Source organism: Piliocolobus tephrosceles, chromosome 2 (assembly GCF_002776525.5).
Source record: "Piliocolobus tephrosceles isolate RC106 chromosome 2, ASM277652v3, whole genome shotgun sequence".
NCBI classification, from domain to species: domain Eukaryota; kingdom Metazoa; phylum Chordata; class Mammalia; order Primates; family Cercopithecidae; genus Piliocolobus; species Piliocolobus tephrosceles.
Window position 1 is genome coordinate 79,257,950 of NC_045435.1, and position 24,494 is coordinate 79,282,443.

At 46.9% G+C, this 24,494-nt stretch overlaps 1 protein-coding gene across 2 annotated transcripts in view; it reads left to right on the forward strand.

Annotated features, from left to right (window-relative positions):
• The first annotated feature begins 7,468 nt into the window (after nucleotides 1–7,468).
• The window catches only part of IL17RD (interleukin 17 receptor D), a 76,211-nt gene continuing 59,185 nt past the window's right edge, over nucleotides 7,469–24,494 (forward strand). Inside the window, exon 1 of one of the 2 annotated variants that reach the window (XM_023199773.2) lies at nucleotides 7,469–7,534. Coding sequence is in view for 1 of the 2 variants with exons in the window: in XM_023199770.2 (XP_023055538.1) it covers nucleotides 11,766–11,891 (126 nt within the window). In the remaining variant the exon portion in view is untranslated. Of the gene's footprint in view, nucleotides 7,535–11,682; nucleotides 11,892–24,494 lie in introns of those variants that run through there. The other variant, XM_023199770.2, reaches the window with a different exon arrangement.

Here is a 24,494-nt window from a genome sequence, read left to right on the forward strand (position 1 = left end):
GGAGGCAGAGCTTGCAGTGAGCCTAGATCGTCCCACTGCACACCAGCCTGGGTGACAGAGCAAGACTGCGTCTCAAAAAAAAAAAAAAAAAAAATCCATAACCCTGAACCAGGCATGGTGGTGCACCTGTAGTCCCAGCTACTAATGTGGCAGAGGCAGGAGGATCCCTTGAACTCAGCAACTCAAGGCTACAGTCCACTATGATTGTGCCTGTGAATAGCCACTGCATTCCAGCCTGGGCAACGTAGCAAGACCCTATCTCTAAATAAAAATAAATCCACAAGCCTAGTCTACTTATAAGAAAAACACCAGACAATTACAATTGAGGGGTAGCCTACAAAATATATGACTAGTACTCCTCAAAACTGTCAAGGTCATGAAAAAACAAGGAAAGTCTGAGAAACTATCACAGCCAAGGGGAGCCTAAGGAGATATGACGACTAGAAATTACATGGTATCTTGGATGGGATCCTGGAACATTACATTAAAAACTAAAGAAATCAAAATCAAGTATAGGTTTTAGTTAGTAATAAGGTATTAGTACTGGTTAATAAATTGGGGCAAATATATCCTACTAATGTAAGATGATAATAGTAAGGAAAACTGGTTGTGGAGTGTATGGAAATTCTGTACTATCTTTTCAGTTTTTCTGCAAATCTAAACATTCTAAAATTTAAAAAACTGTTTTTAAAAATGAGACATTAGAACTGGGCGTGGTGGCTCATGCCTATAATTTCAGCGACTCAGGGGGCTGAAGTGGGAGGACTGCTTGAGGCTGGGAGTTCAAGACCAGGCTGAACAACCTAGTGAGACTCCTGTCTTAAAAAAAATTTTTTTTAATTAGCTGGGCATGGTGGCACACTCTTGTAGACCCAGCTGGTTGGGAGGTTGAAGCAGGAGGATTGCTTAAACCCAGGAATTGGAGGCTGCAGTGAACTACGATATTGCCATTACACTCCATCCAGGGTGACAGAGTGAGAGACTCCATCTCTTAAAAAAAAAATAGCGGGAAGATTGGTGGATTTCCAGTAAGGTCTGTAGATTATGCAGTAGTGTTTTAGTGTTAAATTTCTGGTTTTGAATATTGTGCTATGGTTACACTATAAAAGGTTAACATTAGAGGAAGGTAGATGGAGAGCTATATGGGTACTCTGAGCTATTTTTGCAACAAATTTCGTAAGTTTAAAATTATTTCAAAAACTTTTGAAAAACTTAGCCTGAAATGTTGCCAGGCTTTTAAAAAAGGAACCCAATCTATGCCCTTGCATACCATTCTCAACCTTGGCCTCATGATGATATATGCATACTTTTAGAGGTACAAACTATGTTGAGAGTAGCCAACGTACATATGGCTCAATTTTATGGAGAGCAGTTTGGAAGTCATGAACAAAGCTGGAAGAGCACCCAAAGCAGTAAATGAGACTGCCTGGAGGGTCCCTGGGAAACATTGTGAGACATTACATAATGGCAGCCAGCAGCAATGGAAGAATTTATTTTAGGTTTCGGGTTTTAATGTATATCTTTAGTCAAGTTGAGAAAGGCCAGTGGAAGTTATCATCTGACCTCTCAGTGAAAGACGGAGTGAACCACTTTCCTTCACACTCCTCCCCACCCCACCCATGCCTTTGCCAACCTGCAGGGGATTCCCCGTGTCCCAGGCAGGGATGCAGAGCTGTTGTCCCATCTGAATCTTTGGGTGGCTCCTGTGGGAGGAGGAAGCAGCCTGGCAGGGAGGGTGCTTGGTGGATTTCATCGCTGACATGGGGCTACTTGTGCTCATGAATTTGGCTCAATGTTTTGCTCTGCTGCTGTTTTTGAGATCTGTAATCCTTGCTCCACCTCTAGTAAAATTTAGCTTACATTCAGAAATTTAGAATTTCTTTTCTTTTCTTTTTTTGAGACAGAATCTTGTTCTGTCACCCAGGCTAGAGTGCAGTGGCACAATCTCGGCTCACTGCAACCTCCACCTCCCAGGTTCAAGCAGTTCTCGTGCCCCAGCCTCCCGAGTGGCTGGGACCAAAGGCGTGCACCACCATGTGCAGCTAATTTTTGTATTTTTAGTAGAGACAGGGTTTCACCACGTTGCCCAGGCTGGTCTTAACCTCCTGATCTCAAGTGATCTGTCTGCCACTAACTCCCAAAGTGCTGGCATTACAAGCACAAGCCACCGCACCTGGCCAGAAATTTAGAATTTCTTGCAATTTCTTGCAATGGCACTGGGTCGGCTGAGAGACCAGAGTCACAGCCCATTGCATATTTTCACAGCTGAGGGACATTGGCCTTCCCCCTGCAATGGAGAGGACACCCTAGAAGGCTCTGACCCACCCAGTTGCCAGCCACTGCTTCTAGGTATATAAGTTATTCAATTTGAGGATTATTGCCCACGAGGATTTAACTCTAAAAGAGTAGCGAAAACATTCCCTGCAACTGTAAGTGAACACAGCGTGTCTCTTCCTCTCCTCTGTCATCTCTTCCCCAGAAACTTCTCCTTGTCTCCTAGGTGCCCCTACAGGCCCTGTTCCCCCACTGAGTGCCCTGAGCCAGTCCCTGCTAAAATGTAAACTGGGGAGGCTAGGGCCTGAGCAAATACTTTGAAACTCTTTTTCCCCTTGGTTTCCTCTTGGTTCTCCCCCTGAACTCTGAACTCTCCTTTTGTGATTCGTTTTCTCTGGCTTCTCTTTATACCCAGCCTTTGAAACGAAGAGTGTGGGAGAGGAAGATTTGGGTTCGTGATGCAGCACAGTCTCCAAATAGCTGCGTGTCATTAGGCAAACCAGGGAACCACCCGGAGCCTCATATCCTTCACGTCTGTTAAATGGAACTGCGAGTGGCCGCCCCTCAGTCTCACTGGACTCTGCTAAGTGTAAGGGACTGCCCTGGAGAGTGACTTCCTGGAGGGCAAGGACATGATGACCTTGATCATGGTCCTTTCCAGTGCCTTGCACAGTGCCTGGCATACACGAGACACTCAGTAAATGCTTGCTAGATTAACAGTTGAATATAAAAATGCTATTCATTATGATTATGCATTCATTTATATCACAAGCCATATCATTTAGGTTCATGATGGTATCAGAGAAAACAAAAAACAATTCGTCTAGGTGAAGGGAGAACTAAATATTATAGGTGTGATAATTCACAAAGTAAAATGGCTAAGAGTTGCCATGGTTGCTCCAGGTTGTTTATCAACCACATCTCATTTGATTGGTTCAGTGGAACCTCTTTCCTCCTGATATATGTGACCTGCCTTCGATCTTTGTTTGTTGATGTCAATTACCCAGTTTAAGTCCTAACCTGCTAACATAGCATATCTATTTTCCACTTTTAGAGGAGTCATAAAAAGTTGATTCTGTTTTAAAATTTCAAACAAACAGAAAAAAGGCATTTGGAGGAAACAGAAGAGGGCTTCAATAAAACTATTTCCTCAGAGAGATAAGAGAAAGAATTACTTTTTAAAGCAAGAACAAGATGCTCAGCAAAAGGGACAACAACTAAATAAGAAAGAACTTCTCTTGCATGTTAAGAAATATAGGCCAGGCACAGTGGCTCAAGCCTGTAATCCCAACACTTTGGAAGGCAGAGGCAGGAGGATTGCTTGAGCCCAGGAGTTTGAGATCAGCCTGGGCATCATGGAAAAGCCTTGTCTATGAATTTTTTTTTTTTTTATTAGCCTGGAATGGGACTAACAATCAAGGAAATGCAAATCAAAACCACAAAGATCCTGATCATTTATTCATTTACTCAACCACCTCACTCCTGCAAGAATGGCCATAATCAAAAAATAATGGTTGTTGGCGTGGATGTGGTGAAAAGGGAACACTTCTACACTGCTGGTGGGAGTGTAAACTAGTACAACCACTATGGAAAACAGTGTGGAGATTCCTTAAAGAACTAAAAGTAGATCTACCATTTGATTCAGCAATGCCACTACTGGGTGACCACTCAGAGGAAAAGAAGTCATTATACAAAAAAGATACTTGCACATACATGTTTATAGCAGCACAATTTACAATTGCAAAAATATGGAACCAGCCCAAATGCCCATCAATCAAAGAGTGGATAAAGAAATTGTGGCGGTATATATATATATATATATATATATATATACACATATATATATGATGGAATACTACTCAGTCTTAAAAGGTATGAATTAGGCTGTGCACAGTGGCTCATGCCTGTAATCCCACCATTTTGGGAGGCCGAGGTGGGCGGATCACCTGAGGCCAGGAGTTCAAGACCAGCCTGGCTGGCCGGGCGCGGTGGCTCAAGCCTGTAATCCCAGCACTTTGGGAGGCCGAGACGGGCGGATCACGAGGTCAGGAGATTGAGACCATCCTGGCTAACATGGTGAAACCACGTCTCTACTAAAAATACAAAAACAAACTAGCCGGGTGAGGTGGCGGGCGCCTGTAGTCCCAGCTACTCGGGTGGCTGAGGCAGGAGAATGGCGTGAACCCGGGAGGCGGAGCTTGCAGTGAGCTGAGATCCAGCCACCGCACTCCAGCCTGGGCGACAGAGCAAGACTCCGTCTCAAAAAAAAAAAAAAAAAAAAAAAAGACCAGCCTGGCCAACATGGTGAAACCGCGTCTCCACTAAAGACGAAAAAATTAGCTGGGCTTGGTGGCAGGCGCCTGTAATCCCAGCTGCTTGGCAGGCTGAGGCAGGAGAATCGCTTGAACCTGGGAAGTGGAGGTTGCAGTGAGCCGAGATTGCGCCATTGCACTCCAGCCTGGGAGACAAGAGTGAGACTCCATCTCCAAAAAAAAATCCTGTCAAGGTCACCAAATATAATGGAAGTCTGAAAAACTGTCATAGCCTAGAGGAACCTGAGACATGGCAACTAACTATAATGTGATACACTGGCTGGGATCCTGGATAGAATAAGGACATTAAGTAAAAACTAAGGAAATTTGAATAAAGTTTGGACTTTTAATGTTATCAGCCTCAGTTCATTAATTGTGCCCTACTAATGTAATATGTTATGTAATAACATTATTAATACATACATACACACATAAATTACATAACATACATGTTATGTAATGTAATAAGAACTCCTGTACTGTCATCTCAGTTTTTCTGTAAATCTATAATTGTTCTTTTAAAAGTCTATTAAAAATAAGACAGAACTTTACAAAATAAAAATAACCTCAAATGATGATAAGAAAATGTTTCTGCACTTTGCTTTGCTTCATTCGCATTATTTGGAGCTTTGGTAGGGTTGGATGTTTTCCTAGGCTTTTTAATGAGTTTGGATTCATTCAAGACATTAAAACTCAGAATTTCAGTAAAGATCCTGATCATTTATTCATTCACTCATCAAGTATGTATCAAATGCTGGCTAAATGCCAGGAAATACCCTGTGCTCAGCACTTGGAATACAGGAATCTTTTCAAAATATAGCCCCACTTCTGCCCTTAAAGTAATCCTAAGAAGCTGCTAGCTACTTTTACTTTATGTCAAACCAGGACGTAAAGTACTGCCTGGCTGCCCCTGCAGGCCTTACCAGCTCACCTTGCACCATTCCCCCACACCTGACCGCTCTCCAACCACATTAGCCTCTTTCAGCTCCTTGAGGTTGCTATGTTCCCTACTGCCCCAGGGCCTTTGCACATGCTATTCCTTCTGCCCAGAACAGTCCTCCTCTCTCTGCTCCCCTCCCCTTTGCCCAGGTAACTCTTATACTGGGAATCTCAGCCCAGGGATCCCGTCTTCAAAAACAACTCATCTACTAGTAATTCCTCCCTAGTCATAGGGCTATTTGAGTAATGCCAGTGTCCTCCATGGAATGTTTGTTTGCAGGTTAATGACAACTATGACAGTGCCCTGTTGTTCACACTGATCCCCACTGCTGGCATAATGCCTGATATGGTGCAGAGATTCCATCGGTACTTGTTGAATGAATTAATGAATGAATGGAAAACAGGATATGGTCCTTAGCCTTCCGGTATAGTGAGGATCCAAACCAGGGAGTTACCTCCTGAAGATTAGACGTGGCCATTTCCCCAGGTCTTACCTGAATTGCAAATAAGAGCCGGCCCTGGCTGCAGCAACTCCTGGTCCACTACCTGCAGTAACATTCACACAGGCTGTAAGTCATTTGCTTACTTCAGGTTCGAAAAAAAAAAAAACCCGAGGTCTGCATCCACGTCATTCCTGTGTTGCCATCTGAGAAAAATGACATCCAGAGTTGCCCAAAGCCACACGGCTACTGAAAGGCCCCATTTGATCCTGTTGTCTTACGACCCCCTGGACTCTACTTCCCCTAAAGCTTAGCACCAGCTCTGGGTAACAGCAGAGTACTCGCACCTACCCTGGGGGCTTTGATCTGGAACGACTTGTTTGTGCTGGCGCGGTGCAGGGTCGTCCGGGGTGGGGGGGCGGTCTCCGACCTGGACTGCGCGCGCCCCCTAGCGGTTACCGTGGAGACCAGACGTCCGCTCTTCTTTTCCTCCGAGAAAAGAAACGGGAAGTGGCCGTGGGCCGTTCAATTCCGTGTAGCTGCCAAGGAACGCGCCGCCCGAGAACTATGGGATGGGCGTCCTGGGATTCCTGGGCGCAGGGTTGGGTCAGCCGCCCCAGGTTTTCTGTCGTCCGCCGCCGTGGGTCTCTGGGCTGTGCAGGAGGCCCCACGGCTGGATTTAGGAAGGCTATGTTGTTGGCGTCCTAGACAGCAAGAGTCTGGAGGAATCAGCTGAGTCTGGGGCCTTTCGTCCCAGGCAAGGTGGTCCCAGGTCAGGCGATCGGGGTCCGGTTTGAACCCCAGCTCTGTGATCCCGAGCAGACTTCCCCTCACTGAGCCTCAGCTTCCCCATCTGTGAAGTGAGGATGATGACACCTACCCCATTGGAGCCAAGACTGCCAGGTAGCCTGACTGACATCCACGCAGTCTTGTGGGGTCTCAGGGACTAAGGGCTTGCAGGTGGGTACCAGTTCTCCACATACTGCTCCCTCCAAAGCCCGGGAAACCTTGCACCCTCAGCCCTCTGGGAGACTGGGGTCGGGGTACAGTGACATTCTTTACTTTTAATGTCTTTATTAATACAGAAAACATACACTAATTTCTCACAATACCAAAATAAATTAGAATTTGGGCCGACTGCTTCTAACACTGTTCATTAAAATGGTATTTAGCTATTCCCTGCTCGAAATGATTCATGACACAAATTGCTTCCACCATCAATTTATCTTTTTTTTTTTTTTTTTTTTTTTTTTTTTATGTTTCATGGGATAATTTGGCCCCTAACAAAATCCAATCCTTGTGTTAAGGATTTTTCTTCTCTGGCTAGGTTATAGTTAGAGTGGGAAAATATATTTGCATTTCATCAACAGCTTATTTTAAGGTGATTTTATCTGTTTAATTCTCAGCTTTGCTCCAAAGAGGGAGAGGTGGTGACAGTCTCTTGCCCACTGATATGTGCCAGACAGAGTGCCAGGCATGGGGGCAGAGGTGAATCAGACGACAGCCACCTCTCACCACAAGGGGTGACTGAAAGTGTGACTGGACTACAGGCAATCCTGGCCTTGGCAGGTGAGACCAAGTGTTGTATTGAGGGAGGGTTTCCCTAGCTTTCTTCTGGTCACCTCCACAGGTGAGTTCTACTGTGGCTTGGAGGAAACTGTGATCCATGGAGGACATGTGGGGCCTGGTCCCCTCATTTTAGCTCAGCTTCCAGGATAGAGAGGTCCACTCCCTGCAGCCTTACAGCTATTCTGAAGGGTTGGGATAAAAAGAGGAGGTGGAGGCTGGGCGCAGTGGCTCATGCCTTTAATCCCAGCACTTTGGGAGGCTGAGGTGGGTGGATCACCTGGCGTCAGGAGTTCGAGACCAGCCTGGCCAACATGGTGAAACCCCGCCTCTACTAAAAATACAAAAAATTAGCCAGGCATGGTGGCGGGCACCTGTTATCCCAGTTGCTGGGGAGGCTGAGGCAGAAGGATCGCTTGAAACCGGGAGGTGGAGGTTGCAGTGAGCCGAGACCATGGCATTGCACTCCAGCCTGGGAAACAAGGGTGAAACTCTGTCTCAAACAAACAAACAAACAACGACAACAAAAAAGGAGATGGGAGAAAGAATCAATGGGAAAGACCAGAATGCAGAGAACGTTGCCAAAAGCCAATTTACAACCTTAATTTCCTGACCAGATTTGACCCTTTGTTGTCTGTGGTTCTCCTCCCACTCACACATGTGCTGGTGGCCTTCCTTGAAGGGAAATAGGAGGGCCTCCCTGTCCCTGGTCCTGAGGGATGTCATTCTAAGCATGTTTTAGACTGGACGCTTAAGCCTTTTCCTTCCTGTGCCCTCCACACCGCTTCAGGAAAGCTTGTGCTCTCTCTGAGCCCCGCAGCATGTTTTCAGAGGCTGTCGGTTGCCAGATTCTGCAGTGAGCTGTGGATAGGAGGGAATTCAATAGTGGGACTCTGCCTTCCCTGTCATGCAATCATATGGTGAAGCAAATAAAACCCAGGGAGAAACAGTTTCCTCTAACCAATGTTCTCCTTGAGGTTCTCCCTCTGTTGTAAGCTCTAAGTACTGCTCCTTTTCCTGGAGTCCAATTCCTGACTAAAGAAAGAGTACAGGCCGGGCACGGTGGCTCACGCCTGTAATCCCAGCACTTTGGGAGGCCGAGGCAGGTGGATCATGAGGTCAGGAGATCGAGACTATCCTGGCTAACATGGTGAAACCCTGTCTCTATAAAAAATACCAAAAAAAAAAAAAAAAAAAAAAAAATTAGCCTGGTGTGGTGGCGGGTGCCTGTAGTCCCAACTCCTTAGGAGGCTGAGGCAGGAGAATGGCGTGAACCCGGCAGGCAGAGCTTGCAGTGAGCCAAGTTTGCGCCACTGCACTCCAGCCTGGGTGACAGAGTGAGACTTTGTCTCAAAAACAAAAACAAAAACAAAACAAAACAAAAAAGAAAGAGTACAAATGGGCCGGGCGCGGTGGCTCACGTCTGTAATCCCAGCACTTTGGGAGGCCGAGGCAGGCAGATTACCTGAGGTTAGGAGTTCAAGACCAGCCTGGCCAACATGGTGAAACCACATCTCACTAAAAATTAGCCAGGTGCAGTGTCGCGTGACTGTAATCCCAGCTACTTGGGAGGCTGAGGCAGGAGAATCGCTTGAACCTGGGAGGCAGAGGTTGCAGTGAGCCGAGATTGCTTCACTCACTCCAGCCTGGGTGACAGGGTGAGACTTCGTCTCAAAAAAAAAGAGTACAAATGGCCAACAAATACATAGGAACATGATCTACCTCATTCGCAACCAGAGAAGCCAATTAAGATAGTGATAATACGATAATGAGCAGTTTGACAATTTTAAATGTGCATAATCCAGCAATTCTGATTCTAGAAATGTATAAAATCATTGAATCAATGTGTCAAGATAAGTGTGTTAGGGTATTTTTGAATCACTGATTCTAACAGATGTCCCTTAGTATGGGGTTGTTTAATAAGTTATAAAGCATGTATAGACTGGAATGCCACATAGATTAAGGAACTGGTCACCTCATTGTTTCCTCCCTGTTTCACCAAAACCCATGTGGTCCTGGCCTCATCTCAGGCCCTGCCACCCCTGACTCTCGTGGCCAAACGCTGGACATCCCTGCTGTGGGGGCTGAGAACAACCCAGGGACAGGTACCAAGAATGTGAGGAAGGGTAGGGAGGCACTGAACCAGCAGCTCCAAAGGAGTGATGTGCTTCCCGAGGTCTATTCACAGAAGGCTACTCCAGAACAGCCTTCTGTGGATCCTAGCTATTCTGGTGTCTGAAGAGGGTATGGTAAACCTCACTGGGTCTGGCTGAATTCCTGAATTCCAGGCAATGAGGTTAAAAAAAAATTCTGCCCAGCATCTGGGTCTTGAGGTGGATGCTGTTGTTTGGGGAACCCAGCACCTATTCTCCCTGTCCCTGGCAATAATGTCAGTGTTCCTTTGGGCAACCACTGTTTCATACTTCCAGCCCCTGAAGTTCAGGTGAGGCTGGCTCTACTCCTTGGTTCTAGATGTAGCTACTTCCAAGCAAATCCCCAGGACTTCTGCTAGCATTACTAAGACGAGTTCTCTTCCTCCACTTAAGCCCTCCAAGGACATGTGGGCAGGGTGGTGGGGTCACAAGCCACAAGGGAAAGTGCAGGAATCCTGTGTTAGTAGTGGCTGAGCTTAGGCCAGGCCAGACAAGGAGAGGGAGGGGATTCTGGGCCCTGGAAGGAGAGTCATATAGAGGAGGCTGCCATGTTGAATGGATGGAGATGACAATTTCTAAGGTTTCCTGAGGCAAAAAGACCAAGATAAGGCTGGGGTTGGGGGGAGATCTGTGCAGCAGGAGCCAGGTAGTAAAGACAGAGTAGAAGAGAAGGCCAGTATGGATTTTATTCTAAATGGCCTTTGCATAAAAGCCACCATAGAACAGTTTTATTTATTGATTTTATTTTTATTAATCCTCCTCTGAACACAGAACACATAATTTTACTGTTTTTTGTTGTTGTTGTTGGTGGTGGTGGTGGTAGGTTTGTTTGTTTGTTTGTTACTTTTTAGAGACAGGGTCTTACTCTGTCACTCAGGCTTCAGTGTGGTGGCAGGATCATAGCTCACTGCTGCCTCTAACTCCTGAACTCAAGCGATCCTCTAGGATTGGCCACTGCACTCAGCCTAGAATTTTAATTAGGATAAGTCAGTAGTCTGATTTGTGTTTTTGGAAGATCACTTTGGATCCAGGGTGGAGATATGTATCGGACACGGGGACAAAGTCAGAAGTAGAAAAAGCCCTTAGGAAGAGGAGATGGTGTTCTTGAGGAAGGGGGTAGTGGAGAGGGACAAAGTGTGAGAGTTTAGGTGCTCAGATACAAGGCAAAGGGCTGGGAGGAGTGCGGTGAAACGCTGGGTAGCTTGGGCTACTCCACTTCTCTAAGCCTCAGTTTCCTCTTCCAAACGGAAATAATATCCACTTCACGAGGGTATGTTTGACAACTGTAGTAGCTTAGAGTATTGTTTTTAGTCAGGTCTAGATTTGGATCTCAGGTCTGGCAGGTAACAGCTGTGTGATCTTATGAGAGTCAGTTAATGATAGATTGTATCCTTTATGGAGCACTTGTTATGTTTCAACCAACAGAACTCTTCCCAGACTATGATATTTATTCTAGCTTCCAGGGGGGTTGGGCGGGGGCTAGAGCGGGTGGTGGTAAGGAAGTACTGTGAAGACAGCAAGGCTTTTGTCCGAAGTCCTACTAGTAAATGCGGAGCCAGGATTTCTCTATCACGTTCCCCTAACTTTTCTGCGCCTAAAACTGGGTTAACAATAATACACTTCCCTGTGTGGTTGGGAGCATACAGAAAGGGGTCTGGCACATAGCAGGTGTTTATTAAATTATTATTAAAATTATTATGATTACATTCTTTGTGTTTTCCTCAGGTTTTGCATAGAGTGAGCATAACTTGCACAAATCCTTTAGATTAAAAAAAGATCTAAGTGAGGGGGAAAAAACTGCAGCTGCCAGAATCTCAGTGGGGACTTGGGGCGTGACCAGAGGGGCGTGGTCTACGGAGACAGGGCCACGACTGGAGGGCCAGGCTGTGGGGGTGGGGCCAGCACACGAGGACTGAGGACGGGGGCGGGGCCCGGAGAAAGGGGCGGGGCCCGGGCTAGCGACGCATGCCCAGTGCCGTCCCCTTCACTGCCGCCGCAGCCGCGGCCACCGCCCACTCGGGGCTGGCCAGCGGCGGGCGGCCGGGGCGCAGAGAAGGGCCTGGCTGGGCGAGCTCACAGCCATGGCCCCGTGGCTGCAGCTCTGCTCCGTCTTCTTTACGGTCAACGCCTGCCTCAACGGCTCGCAGCTAGCTGTGGCCGCTGGCGGGTCCGGCCGCGCGCGGGGCGCCGACACCTGTGGCTGGAGGGTAAGGCGGGGGCGGCGGGTTTCTTGCCGTCGCCAACTCGCGGGGGACGCAGAGCGCACAGGTGCTCGCGGGGAGGCGAGCCCGCGCCAACCTGTCTGCTCTTCGCGGGGTCCGCGGCCGGCCGGGGTCCCACTCCTCCCGCACATCCTCCTGGTTTCCCTCCCGGGGCGCGTGTCCTCCGGCCCCGGTCGGGATGAAAGCGGCTGCCCGACCCCGGCTTTGTGTTGCTAATGAGGTGCGGCCGCCGGCCGGGGTCCCATTCAGAGGGCGGGCGTGAGGGGCGGTGGGGCTGGGCCGGGCTCCCCATTCTTTGTTCTTGGCCCGGGACCTCCTTCGCCCCAGGACTGCGTGTCCCGGGCTGGGATCCCCCGAGCTACCCGGACCGGGTTGCGCTTTGGGGAGGGAAGGGGGTGTTCTCCCGGACTTCCAGTCCACAACTCTGCCAAGGCCCAGGCGGCCGGAGAGGGGACCTGGAGCAACGGGGAGGGATGCGCCCCGCTCTCCTGGTAGCTTTGCTCCTCCTCGCCTGGGGCCGTCACCCCACTCCTACCCCTCCTCTGACTCCGGGACCTCCTGAGAAACTTCGCCTCTCAGTTCAGCCCTTCGTCTTGTGAAGGTCTCGCGGCTGATATCCTGCTTCCCTGCTTCGAGTTGCGGATATTTTTCCCCCAAAGGGCCGCGTGGGTGTCACCTGGGTGAGGTGCCTGAGATGAGACTGGAGAGGTGCCCAGACTTTCGCCTTGTGCGTTGAGCCGTCTCCCTGGAACCGAGGGCTCCTTTGACACTGTCTGGGCGATGTGCGCAGGTCATTGCCATCCCCCTCTCAGCTTCCCAGCTCCCTACCTAGGCTTCTGGCCTTTGGGCGGCCCTAGAACCCGGAGATTATGTCCGTCTGCCCCGAGTCTCCCATTGAGGCCAGGGTGGGCCCGGCGTCAGGGAACTCGTGGCCTTAAGCCTTGCGGAGAAAACGCAGGCTTTGCACTCAGGCAGCAGGGACATGACCTTGGCTCTGCTCCTGGGGAGCCATGAGCCTCAATTTCTTCATATGAAAAATGGGATGAAATGAGAATTTCCTTAGTGTTGCTGGGCTGAGGGATAGGTATGGAGTGGTTTGCTTAGGCCAACGTTGACCTCTTCTGGGTGGGTCTAAACAGCCTCAGCACAGTCAAAACCTAGGACACACTCCGTTAGGCACACAGGCTGGTGCCTCCAAGCTCACTTGCCCCACAGTCCAAGAAATGTGGTGCAGAAAACCAGGTGTGAGCCAGACAGCTGGGATGTCTTCAGACTCAATAGCTAAGCTTTGGAGACAACTATGACCCCTGCTCTGCCTCCGCCCCCGCCCCCTCCCCCGCCCCCTTAGGCTCTGTCATTCCTTCCTAGATGAGTAAAGCATCACATTTTCTTACTGTGTTCCATTTTAGTAAAACATCACTGCTCTTGTTTTATTGTTTAAAAAAATTTTAGTAGCTAGCAAGTTTCCTCAAGGCTAATCTCTTGTTAACTTATGTATGGATCCTACTAGAATTTTGGATTTAGACACAGTATCATCACAGGCATTTTATTGAGTGTTCATGTGATGACATAGGTAAATCAGTCCGATTTGCTGTTTTGCTGCAGTTGCCAAGATGGCTTCTTAGGCCACTGTACAAAACTCGTGAAGTTTTAATGCTGTGGGGTATGGTAGTGCTCCGACGGAGCCAGGCTGGTGATTTTCTTCTGCCTGTGCGAGTGTGTTCTCCTCTCCCAAACCTGCACCCTCATAGGATGGTGGCTCTGTCCCAGTCACCTCACACTCATGCTGACCTTTTCTCCACCACAACCCCTAGCTGGGGGTGACGTTTCTTAGCTGCTCCTGCCTTGGCCCCACCAATCCTTTCCTTGGGTCATCTTCTTTCCCCTCTTGGATGATCATAGAGTCCTCTGGGCCATGTTCCAGTTTCCAGGCTCATCCACGCTGATACATGGTTCCTTCTTTCCTGGATTTGCTGCTTGGTACATTTCATGGACCCAGTTTCCCCACATGCTTTGCATTCCCACCCTTTCCAGCCTCACCCCCTGTCCCTCCCATCCTGCTCCTAACTCGGGATGGATGCCTTCTGTGCTTCCAAGACATGCTTTTCCCTCCTCCCAGGATGCCTTTTCCTCCCTTGAGAATTTCTTGCCTAGCTTAAGACTCAGTTCAGGTGGTGCCCCCTCAGGGAAGCCCTCCTGAATGCCATGCCCCTTGCTTTGCCTTCTCATGCAGGTCCTTGCACTTTGGTCTCACCAGACCACTTTGTCAGTATTTGTTCACTTCTGTCTTCAGACTAGTTTCTTTAGCCAGGCACTGAACCTCATCTTGGTGGCCTCAAAGCCCTGTAAATATTGGCTGAACCAAATTAGACCCTGCTGCCTTCCTTCTAAATCCTGTATTTCTTGATAGATTTTAAGAAGTAGAGACAAAGATCAGGGCATCAAGGTCCATTGTCTTTGCAGCAGGCCTTTGCACATGCTGTTCCTGCCTGTGTTCCTTCACTTTACACCTCCGTAGCTTCCCTTCTCAGCCCTAGCATCACTTCTGCAAAAAATTGTCCCTGTCCACATCTCCCTAGGTCATGTCTTCTAGAAGTTGCTCTGTCAGGGAGTCAGCTAGAAATTACTGGTACACAGTGACTAGAGTATTTGGTTCATGTTTGGGTCCCCTACCAAATAATAGGTACTTAGTCCGTAGATGTTGGCCTCAGCTCTAAGGTTGCTTGCAGTGGGGCTATAGGAACATAAAAGAATAAGGGTCTACTATATGTGATGCAAATCAGAGGAGGCTTCCTGTGGGCCTGGGCAATATTCAGAACCTGAGAGGGGGCAGCAGGGTGCAGCACCAAGTCCTGAGAGACCGAATTTGGGTGCTGGAGCAGAGCTGAGTAAATGACCCTGTTGATCTCCAGGGAACATTTGTTTCAGGAACCCTTGCCCTTGCAGGAATGTGTATTTTTGCAGGACTTGCAAGGTGACTGCAGCCAGCCAACCCTCTGCAGCCCTGCTAATAGACCCTTCGGGCTGCTCCCAGAGGAGCCAGGGGCTGGCCTGGTTTAAGTGGTCAGGTTTCACAACCTCCCCATTATTAGTGGAGCAATTAAGAGGCTGATACCATCTTGAACACAGGTCAGTGTTTTAGAAATGAGTTGTGGGCATACTTCCTCAACTACTTTAAAAAAAAAATTCTGTTAGGGTCCTTGCCAGGTAACGTTGCTGTTTGAGTAATAAATACTGTGTTCGCAAAGAAGTAATGATTTGTAAAACCTCCAGAGGGACCGCCATCCTCATTTACACTGGCTCTTGCTTCTAGAGAGTGGAATGGTTTTGTGTGCAACTAGAAGCAAGTTTGGTTCGTAACTTTAATTGTGTCAGTCACTTGTTCTGAAGTTCTCCCTCCCCTTGTCTTGCTGGTCTAGAAGCCTTTTTATGGAACAAGGAGTTAGGAATCTACTCCCACAGGTTTTTATTTAATGGCTTTTCCTGCAGTGCGGGAGGAGGGAACATTTCTTGCCTCCTTACCTAAATGGGGTACACCTTCTCTGGTCTATTATCCCTGGAACACAATTCCTACTCCCCCTGCAAAAAAACACTACTCCTTCAGGAATTCGGGAAGCCAGGATGCTGGCATCATCTTTACAACGAAATGCAAGTTTCCCATTTAAGGCAAATACTTCATTGCAAAAGGTAGGAAGGAATAGGGTGGTACTTGGAAAAGAGAAGTTCCAGCTGGTTAAAATTTAGGTTCCTGATAAAAGTCCAATCCAAGAATTATCCTTGGCTGTGGGCCCAGGCATGTTTATTTGATTCTGAATTGGATGCATTTTCATTCACTTGCAGCTCATGGCTCCCAAGCCCACATCTGGTCTGTCTATCCTATGGCCATGTCATCCATGTTATAGATGCTCTTGTGTCTGTTACAGAATTCTTGGTTAAAAAATTACTCAGCCCTGGCTGATACATTTTTTAGAGAGACGTTTTTATAAGCAGTGCAAAGCTTTCTTCCAGCCTGTTTGCCTAGTTAATTGGAAACTCTTCTGGCCCATGTCCATCTTTCTTGAGCAGCCCTCCCTTCTCTCCCCACCCCCACCCATCCACCCAACCCCAAGCCCCTGCAGTGCCTGGGATACTGTGCTAGTTATTAACTTGGGCATATAGCTCGGTGACCAGGAGACCAGCAGTTACTTTTTCTCCAAGTGACACCCAGGGCCTTCCAGTATCAGAATTGCCTCAGGAGCTTGTTAAAATGCAGATTGAAAGCTAATGGAATCAGAGTGAGAGTGAGGTGGAGCCCAGGAATTGGCATTTTAACAAGGTCTTCTGAGGATACTCGTGCTGTAACCAGGATGAGACCTATTTTTTTAGAGGACAGGGGTTCCACAATCCAGAGAAGGGGAGAAGATACATTCTGAACATTTAAAATCAGAGTTTGGCTTTAAATTATGTCACTGGCCTTAGAGAGGAGTGTGAAGACTTTCTCAGAGCCCCGACCAATAAAAGGGGTCAGGCTGGATGGGGAGTGTGAGTACTGGGGGGGGGCGGGGGGGCTAGTTTGGGTGGGTGCCTCTGGCCTGGGACTGATGAGGAGGCCTGGAGTGAAGAGGACTTGACACTTCCCCTGGGTTCCTCCCTAGAACAGCTGGGTTTGTCTGAAAACAGTCTCAGGAAGGAGTAGTACAGGATCCAAATCAGATTCTCGGCAGTTCAAATCTTACAACTTCCCAACAAAGGAAAGAACTGCTAATGCTTTTAAGTATTTTTCATGCTTCATTTGGCCTAAAACATGTTTTTTTTTTTTTTTTTTTTTTTTTAAACCTTACAAGGCTTTTTCCTCCTCTGTCCCTGAACTTTTTATATACTGTGCCCTAGCAGATGTCTGCTCCTGCTGGGGCTACCCCATCAACAATTTCACCGTCCTCCTTCGTTCCCCACTGCCTCTTTGTTTATTTATTTATGAATTTATTTTGAGATGGAGTTTTGTTCTGGTGTCCAGGCCAGAGTGCAGTGGCACGATCTCAGCTCACTGCAATCTCTGCCTCCCGGGTTCAAGCGATTCTCCTGCCTCAGCCTCCCGAGTAGTTGGGATTACAGGTGTCTACCACCACACGCAGCTAATTTTTGTACTTTTAGTAGAGACGGGGTTTCACCATGTTGGCCAGGCTGGTCTCGAACTCCTGATCTCAGATGATCTGTCCACCTTGGCCTCCCAAAATGCTGGGATTACAGGCGTGAGCCACCGCGCCTGGCCCCCAACTGCCTCTTCAGCCTGCTTCTGATGGATGGGTTTTTAGGCTTCTAGAAGCTTGAGCCTCCACCCTTGATTTGTAAGAATGTGGGGTGAGGAGGGGGCTCAGGTATCCCCAGGAGCTTGACAGGTTGAGAGGTGCAGTGGCCTTAGAGCAGACCTCTCTCTTGCCACCCTGCCCTGGTCACCAGACCTTTTCCATTTCCCATCTGCCCCCAGATTTGGAGAGCTCCTGCCCTCAGTCAGCCGGGGGGGGCTGTCTGAGCTGGAGCTACAAGCCCCATCTCCAGCCAGCCAGACTTGCCCAGCCAGTGGGAGGCATTGTCCTCCTGGGCAGTGTTTGTCTTGGCTGCTTGGATGTTCTGAATGGGCCTGACACACGATTAGGTGACTGATGGCCTCCGAAACACACTGTCTCCTCCGGGGCCCACAGCCTTTGAAGCTCTTCCCGGTGGGAAGTAAAGAGACTATTTGCTCTATTAAAATGCCTTGGTATTTCCTCTGTTTAACCACAGGCCACTTCCCCTCTGCCACTCTAAACCCGGCAGGGCCACCGGCTGATTGAAAAGACACAAGCCCTCAAGTGATCACATCCTATTGAAACAGATAGTCTTACTGCAGATTAAAGCTAGGGCCAGTCTTGAAGAAACAAATCCAACGGGGGAATCTTTGAGATGGCTCCTTATCTTGCTCAGAATATAGTCTGTTGAACAGAATTCACACTTGAAGTCCTGAATGCATAAATGTAAATGTGTCTTTTTTTTTTAAAGGAGAGATATCGACATTGTAAATTAAGTCAGTGTGTGTTTTATCTATATATGGCAGGTTAAAGCAATCCAATCAAGAATTTCTCATTGTGTGAGTTGGAAACCCTTTGGTGTCTGGGAAGGGCATGATGTCTGTTCATAGAAAACCACACCCTGCTGCTTTCTCTATTTGCAGATTCTGTCTGTTCAGTCATATGCTGAGAAGTCCAAGTAAGAAAGAAGTCTGTAGCTTAAATAATACCAAGAATATCTCTGGGGAGACTCCTTCATCCTTTCCCAAAGAATATATTAAAAGAAGGTTTTTAATTAATAACACCAGGCAGAAAACTAAAAATTGAACAATTTAAAAAATTACCTACATAACAAAAACTCCATTTGTACCCTATTTTTGTGAAGTGGCCTAAAAAAGGAATAGCTATTTCTACTAGAGACTGTTAACATTGATGTTTGCAACTCCATTGTTCAAGTATCCATGATAAAAATGGGTTCCCTTTTCTTTGGTTCCTTGTTTGGAAATGTTGGGGGAAGGTGGATGTAGCTAATTAAGGCTACAACATTTAAAGGGGGGATTTAATAGGTACCAGCTGTCCTCAACAAATCACTGGGTGGACGACAAAATAAAGATGTGATGTGAGCACACATGTAATTCTCTTCTAAAACGGAAATGGGCTCGTAAATTTTCTGATTTAATAGTGTAAATGAAAACTACCTCTACTGTGCTTATTTAAGAAGCATTTGTTTTATGGTAAAAGTAATGCTAAAATGTCTTATTTGCATATGGCTGGCACCTTAAGACTTGAAAGGGCAGTAGATGGCAAGTATTATTGGAAGCTTAGTAAATTGTAATTTTATTGTACCTTTCTTCATTACAAACCTGATCTAATAGACATTAATCATGAGGCTTTCCATTAAAACTACTGCATGGTAGGGAAGCATGCTTGAACGTACCAGAAAAGCCATATAAAATTCAAGTATCAGCTTTGAAAAGGGAATGGAAATTGGTAGCGTTAATTAAAATGTTTGGATGGATATTTACATTTCACACATTAAATGAATACTTCAAATGAATCCTTTTGAAATCATGAGGGATTAGGCCTTAAATACAACTTTTTTTCAGATGTAAAAAGTACTTTATTGCCTTCAAAACTAGGAGTTTTTCTGAGTGTTCTCTTTGGTCAGTTTTGTAGATCTTTTCCCCCCATTGAATAGTAACCCTTTAAAAAATCCTGGCAGTGTCCCCAGACTTCTGTGCTGCAATGGACTGTTTTACTCGAGAGTAGGAGGGTTAATGGGATGAAGGGAGGGCTTCCTTGGAATGAAGAGGTGTGTTTTCCTGAGATAGGCCATATGGTTTAGAAATCCTTTCCCTGTGATTTTATTCTGTCTGGGTGATTTCTGGTTTCTTCTCTCCCGAAACGGCCCCCTTTTATCTGAGGAAAATGTAGTGCAGTACAGACCAAATGTAGCAGCAGTCCGCTGCCTGAGCATGGTCCCTGTTGAGTGACGGTTTATGGCCCCTTCCTCTGGAGTGTGCACATTTGCTCTGGGTGGAGCACAGGCACTCACACGGTTAGGATTTATTGTAACTGCTCAGCATCTGAAGCTCAAAAAGACTTATTTGGAGTGAGGAGGCAGGAGACACTTTTTTGAGCAGCCACTCTGTGTTAAGTTGTGGGACCAGTCCCCCATCCACAGTGGCTGCCTGTCTGGGCCAGGAGAAAGACAAAGGAGTAGGGGCCTGGATAACAGGGAAATTCAGGAAGGATTCTGGGGTCACAGTACCAAGCCCTCCCCATCCTCTCTCCACACTTCCCTGCTCATTCCAGAGAAACATGAACGGGCTTCTGCTGCTCCTCAGCCTAGAACTGCCTCTGTGAAAAGCAGTTTGTTGACATTCAACTGCCTGAGGCCCTGCTTGAGGCCATCTTAGAACTCTGGCTTTTTAGCCCATGTCTCAGTTGGTTCCCAGTAACTCTGGCTTCTTGCTCTGCCTCAGTTTCCCCTGCTTTGGAGGAGGCCCCCTTTTCTCTGTGAGGCTTCTCCATACCACTCCCTAGCTTTTCCTTGTGCCACAAAGCCTGGCTGACCCCATCATCCCTCCGGATTTCGTGAGAACGTGACCAAACATTGCAGTGATGCACTGAGGAACAAACAAATTTGATGTGTCTATAAAGAAGAAATTGAATTTCAGTGGTTTGTGGGAGGCTTAGATGAAGAAGACAGGTCTTACCAAAGGGACTTTGAGCAGGGCCTGACCAGTGAGTGGACCCGGGCGCTGGGGGAACAGTTTGGGCAGAAAGTAAGATTTGGGCAAAGCTGGAGAAGGGGGCTCATTGGTGGGGGGATGGTAAGGTTGAAGATGTAGGTAATAGATAACAGGGCACCTTGAAATCTGCCTGTGTGTGTTCTGTCAGGAGTGGTGAGGCTTGGAAGATTTCTCCAACAGGTGAACAGTTTGATAAGAGGGACACTCAGTGGCCATTCATTGAGTGAATATTGGTGCGTTCTGCATGTTAGGTCTGATTTCTAGAGCTTAGATTTTATTTTATTTCCAGAGATAGGGTCTCTGTCGCCCAGGCTGGAGTGCAGCAGTGGCGTGATCATAGCTTATTGCAGTCTCGAACTCCTGGGCTTAGGCAATTGTCCTACCTCGGCTTCCTGAGTAGGTAGGACTACATGCACGTGCCACCAAGCCTGGCTAATTTTTTACACTTTTTGTAGCGATGGGGTTTTATTATGTTGCCCAGGCTGGTCTTGAATTCCTGGCCTCAAGCGATCTGCCCACCTGGGTTTACAGGCATGAGCCACCATGCCTGGCCAGAGCTTAGATTTTAGTAGGGGAGACAAACAGGATAATGAAATATCAGACCTGACCATGCTGTTTACAATAGCAACTTGCTGCTCACTCTGTCCTCTTTATTTTTTTATTTTTTTATTTTTTGAGGTGGAGTCTCGCTCTGTCGCCTGGGCTGGAGTGCAGTGGCCAGATTTCAGCTCACTGCAAGCTCCGCCTCCTGGGTTTACGCCATTCTCCTGCCTCAGCCTCCCCAGTAGCTGGGACTTCAGGCACCCGCCACCTCGCCCAGCTAGTTTTTTGTATTTTTTCATAGAGACGGGGTTTCACCGTGTTAGCCAGGATGGTCTCGATCTCCTGACCTCGTGATCCGCCCGTCTCGGCCTCCCAAAGTGCTGGGATTACAGGCTTGAGCCACCAGGCCTGGCATCTGTCCTCTTTTCTTCACTTTTTCTTTGCAGAAGTTTTCACCATAAGACATACATAGTATTTTCTTTGTCCATCCTTTTTCCCCATTGCAGTGTCAGCTCCATGTGGGTGGGGCCTTTACCTATTTTGTTCCCTTCTGCATCACGAGAACAGTGCCTGGCACATAGCAGGTTCTCCATACGTGTTTCTTGAATGACCAAGCACTCTATGGGAAATTAAAATGAGGCAATAAGAGCAATGGGCTTTTGCAAGTAGACACTCTCCAATGGCCTCTCTGAGAAGGTGACATGTCAGTCAAGCAACTATAATAAAAGTTACTCTGGGCAGGGAGTGGTGGCTCACACCTGTAATCCCAGCATTTTGGGAGGCCAAGGCAGGCGGATGACCTGAGGTCAGGAGTTCGAGACCAGCCTGGCCAACATGGTGAAACCCCGTCTCTATTAAAAACACATAAATTAGCTGAGTATGGTGATGTGCACCTGTAGTCCTAGCTACTCAGGAGACTGAGGCTGGAGAATCACTTGAACCCAGGAGGTGGAGGTTGCAGTGAGCCAAGATGGTGCCATTGTACTCCAGCCTGGGCAACACAGCAAGACTCCATCTAAAAAAAAAAGAAATTTCCTCCGAAATAGTTTTCTTAACATTGGCTAATCATGTGGCAGTTAGTGCTGAGAGTAGCATAAAAAATATGCTTAATTTATTCATTCACACCACAGTTATTGGCACTCTTGCCAGGGGCCACATACTGGTTAGAGGCTGGGCTTCAAGCCAGGTTCCCATTCATGACAGGGAGAGTGTGGGCTGGTGTTGTGTGGGAGCCACACCTGGCTGTGTCTGTTGCTTGAGGGGGTTGCTTGGACTGTCCACTTTACCCTGCACTGTGGATGAGAAAAATGTGAAAAGTTACTGCTAAGCCCCAACTAAGCATCCTGATTTTGGACTTTCTGAAACGATGTGAATGGAACAAATCTTACTCTCTGGCAGCAACCCTCAGTTTGTATGAAACTTTGTCTTTTTCACAGGGGTGCAGGTCTCGTTTTTTGTTTGCTTCTTTCCCCTCTGGTGGTGAATGCATTTCATTTTCTGAAGCCACTTGAAGGTCTGTCCATAATCAGAGGTGCTCTTTGCCTTCTTTCCGGGGCTGCGGATTTGCTGACCAGCTGTGGAAATGAGTTTTTGCCCGGCTTTGATTTTCATGCCTTGCCTCCCTGTGGGAGGAACTAGATATTTCTGATCTTACCTCTGCTCATATTCAGATCCAGCCAAGCAATCAGTGACTTCCCGGGCTTTTTTGTGGGAGACTGTGGGAAAAGTCCTGGTTGGCTGGCTATGAATTAATGAAATCCTTAGAAGGCTTCACTAAAGATAGCTCCTGTGGCTTACAAAAAAAATGGCATTGCCTTTTTAATTTGAGAAGGAGGTCATGGAGTTTTACCAAAATTAAGCAGAAAAAATGTAACATCTGGTTGTGCTGGTGGAAGACTGCTTCAGGGCCTCTGGAGCTATGAGTTCCCAGTGCCGGCATGCCTAAGGTGACTGTCACTGGCCTCTGTAGTGCTGCTGTGGACAGGCCGCCTCTCATTGTTCTCCTCCCTTGGTTTCGAAGTCATTGAGAGACAAATTCTACCTCCCACATCTTTTCACTTGAGCACATTTCCCATCTACTGAGCTTGCTTCTTTTACTTAAAGAGTCATACATTTTAAAAAGTACAGAGTTTCGAGTTGGTCAAGACTAGTGTAATCATTGCTTTTATCTCATTAAAAAAGGATGGGAGTGGATAATGGGGGAGAATTTGGGCAGCAGACCAGGGAACTTTTAAAGAGTACTAAAAAGTTTTTAAATTAGTAGAAATTCTGATAAGAGGAGAATGGTAAATTGCTGGAGAAGAGTTTTAGGGAAAGGCATACAGGAGATTTTAAATGGATCTATGACGTGTGTGTGTGTGTGTGTGTTTGTGTGTGTGTGTGTATATATACATATATATATATATATATATATATTTTTTTTTTTTTGAGACAAGGTCTCATACTGTCACCCAGGCTGGAGTACAGTCATGCAATTATAGCTCACTGCAGCCTTGAACTCCTGGGCTCCAGCAATCATCCGGGCCCAGTCTCCTGAGTAGCTGGGACCACAGGCGTGTGCTGCCAAGCTTGGCTATTTTTTTACATTTTTTTGTGTGTTAAGATGGAGTCTCACTGTGTTACTCAGGCTAATCTCGAGCTCCTGGCCTCAAGCCGTCCTCCTGCCTTGGCCTCCCAAAGTACTGGGATTACAAACATGAGCCACCATGCCCTGCCTAGGGCATATATTTTCTGAAACGATACAGGAAGATGAAGTTGTTGCCATCCCAACCCCTCAAGCAGGCAGCTAGTCACCTGTACAAAATATAGGTATAGATAATGTATAAAATGTATATATAAATGTATATAGTGTGTAAAATGTATATATGTGATGTATAAAATACAGTCACCTGTATATTAGAGTTCCTTAAAGCCCCACGTGGGGATTCCCCATTATTGTGCTCTTTCTCCCATCCTTTGTATTCTGAAAATTTTCAAACCTGTAGAATAATTGAAATAACAGTAAAATGAACACCCATTTCCCCTTTGTCTAGAGTTACCAGTTCGTAACGTTTTGCTACACTTACCTCACTTGTCCTTTTAATGTCATTCGTAATTTCTTTCTGCATCACATTCTAGGGGGCAGACAAGGGTCACTCATTGCTTTTTGATGTCCTGTCTCTTTAGCCTCCTTTAATACAGAACAGTTCCTCTACCTATTTTTTGGTCCTTTATAGCCTACACATTCTGAAGAGTCAAGGCCACTTGTGTACACAATTTGGATTTTTTATTGTTTCCTTATGAATAGGGTCAAATATTTTGACAAGACCCCTCTAAAGGTGATACTGTGACTTTGTTGGATTTTTAGGTATCAACTGGTAACAAATGTGGATGCAGGTTTAGCAATAAGAAAAATTTGTTTTTTCTGTGTGCAGTTGTTGTATTTAGAGATCTATGCTAATGATAGTACCCAGTTTAGTCTAGTGTTGTCTTTTTAAAAATGCAGTGTTTCACATTAAGCCTTCCCTTTTACTTTATTGAGAGTCTAAGGAAAGTACAGGATGTCATTTGTGCTATCCTGTAATAAACTCTTTCCTTAAAGATTGTTTAAAACCAACCACGCTCTCTCAAAATTAGGAGTGCTGTTTCTCAAGAATGCTCAAGGCTTTTGCTATTCACATGGGCTTGTTGCAGTTATAGATGTGTCGCCCTCAGAGACTGGGAATGAGTTCCTATTAAAGACCACTGTTTGGCCGGGGCAGGTTTACGGTTGACTGCTTCCTCACACC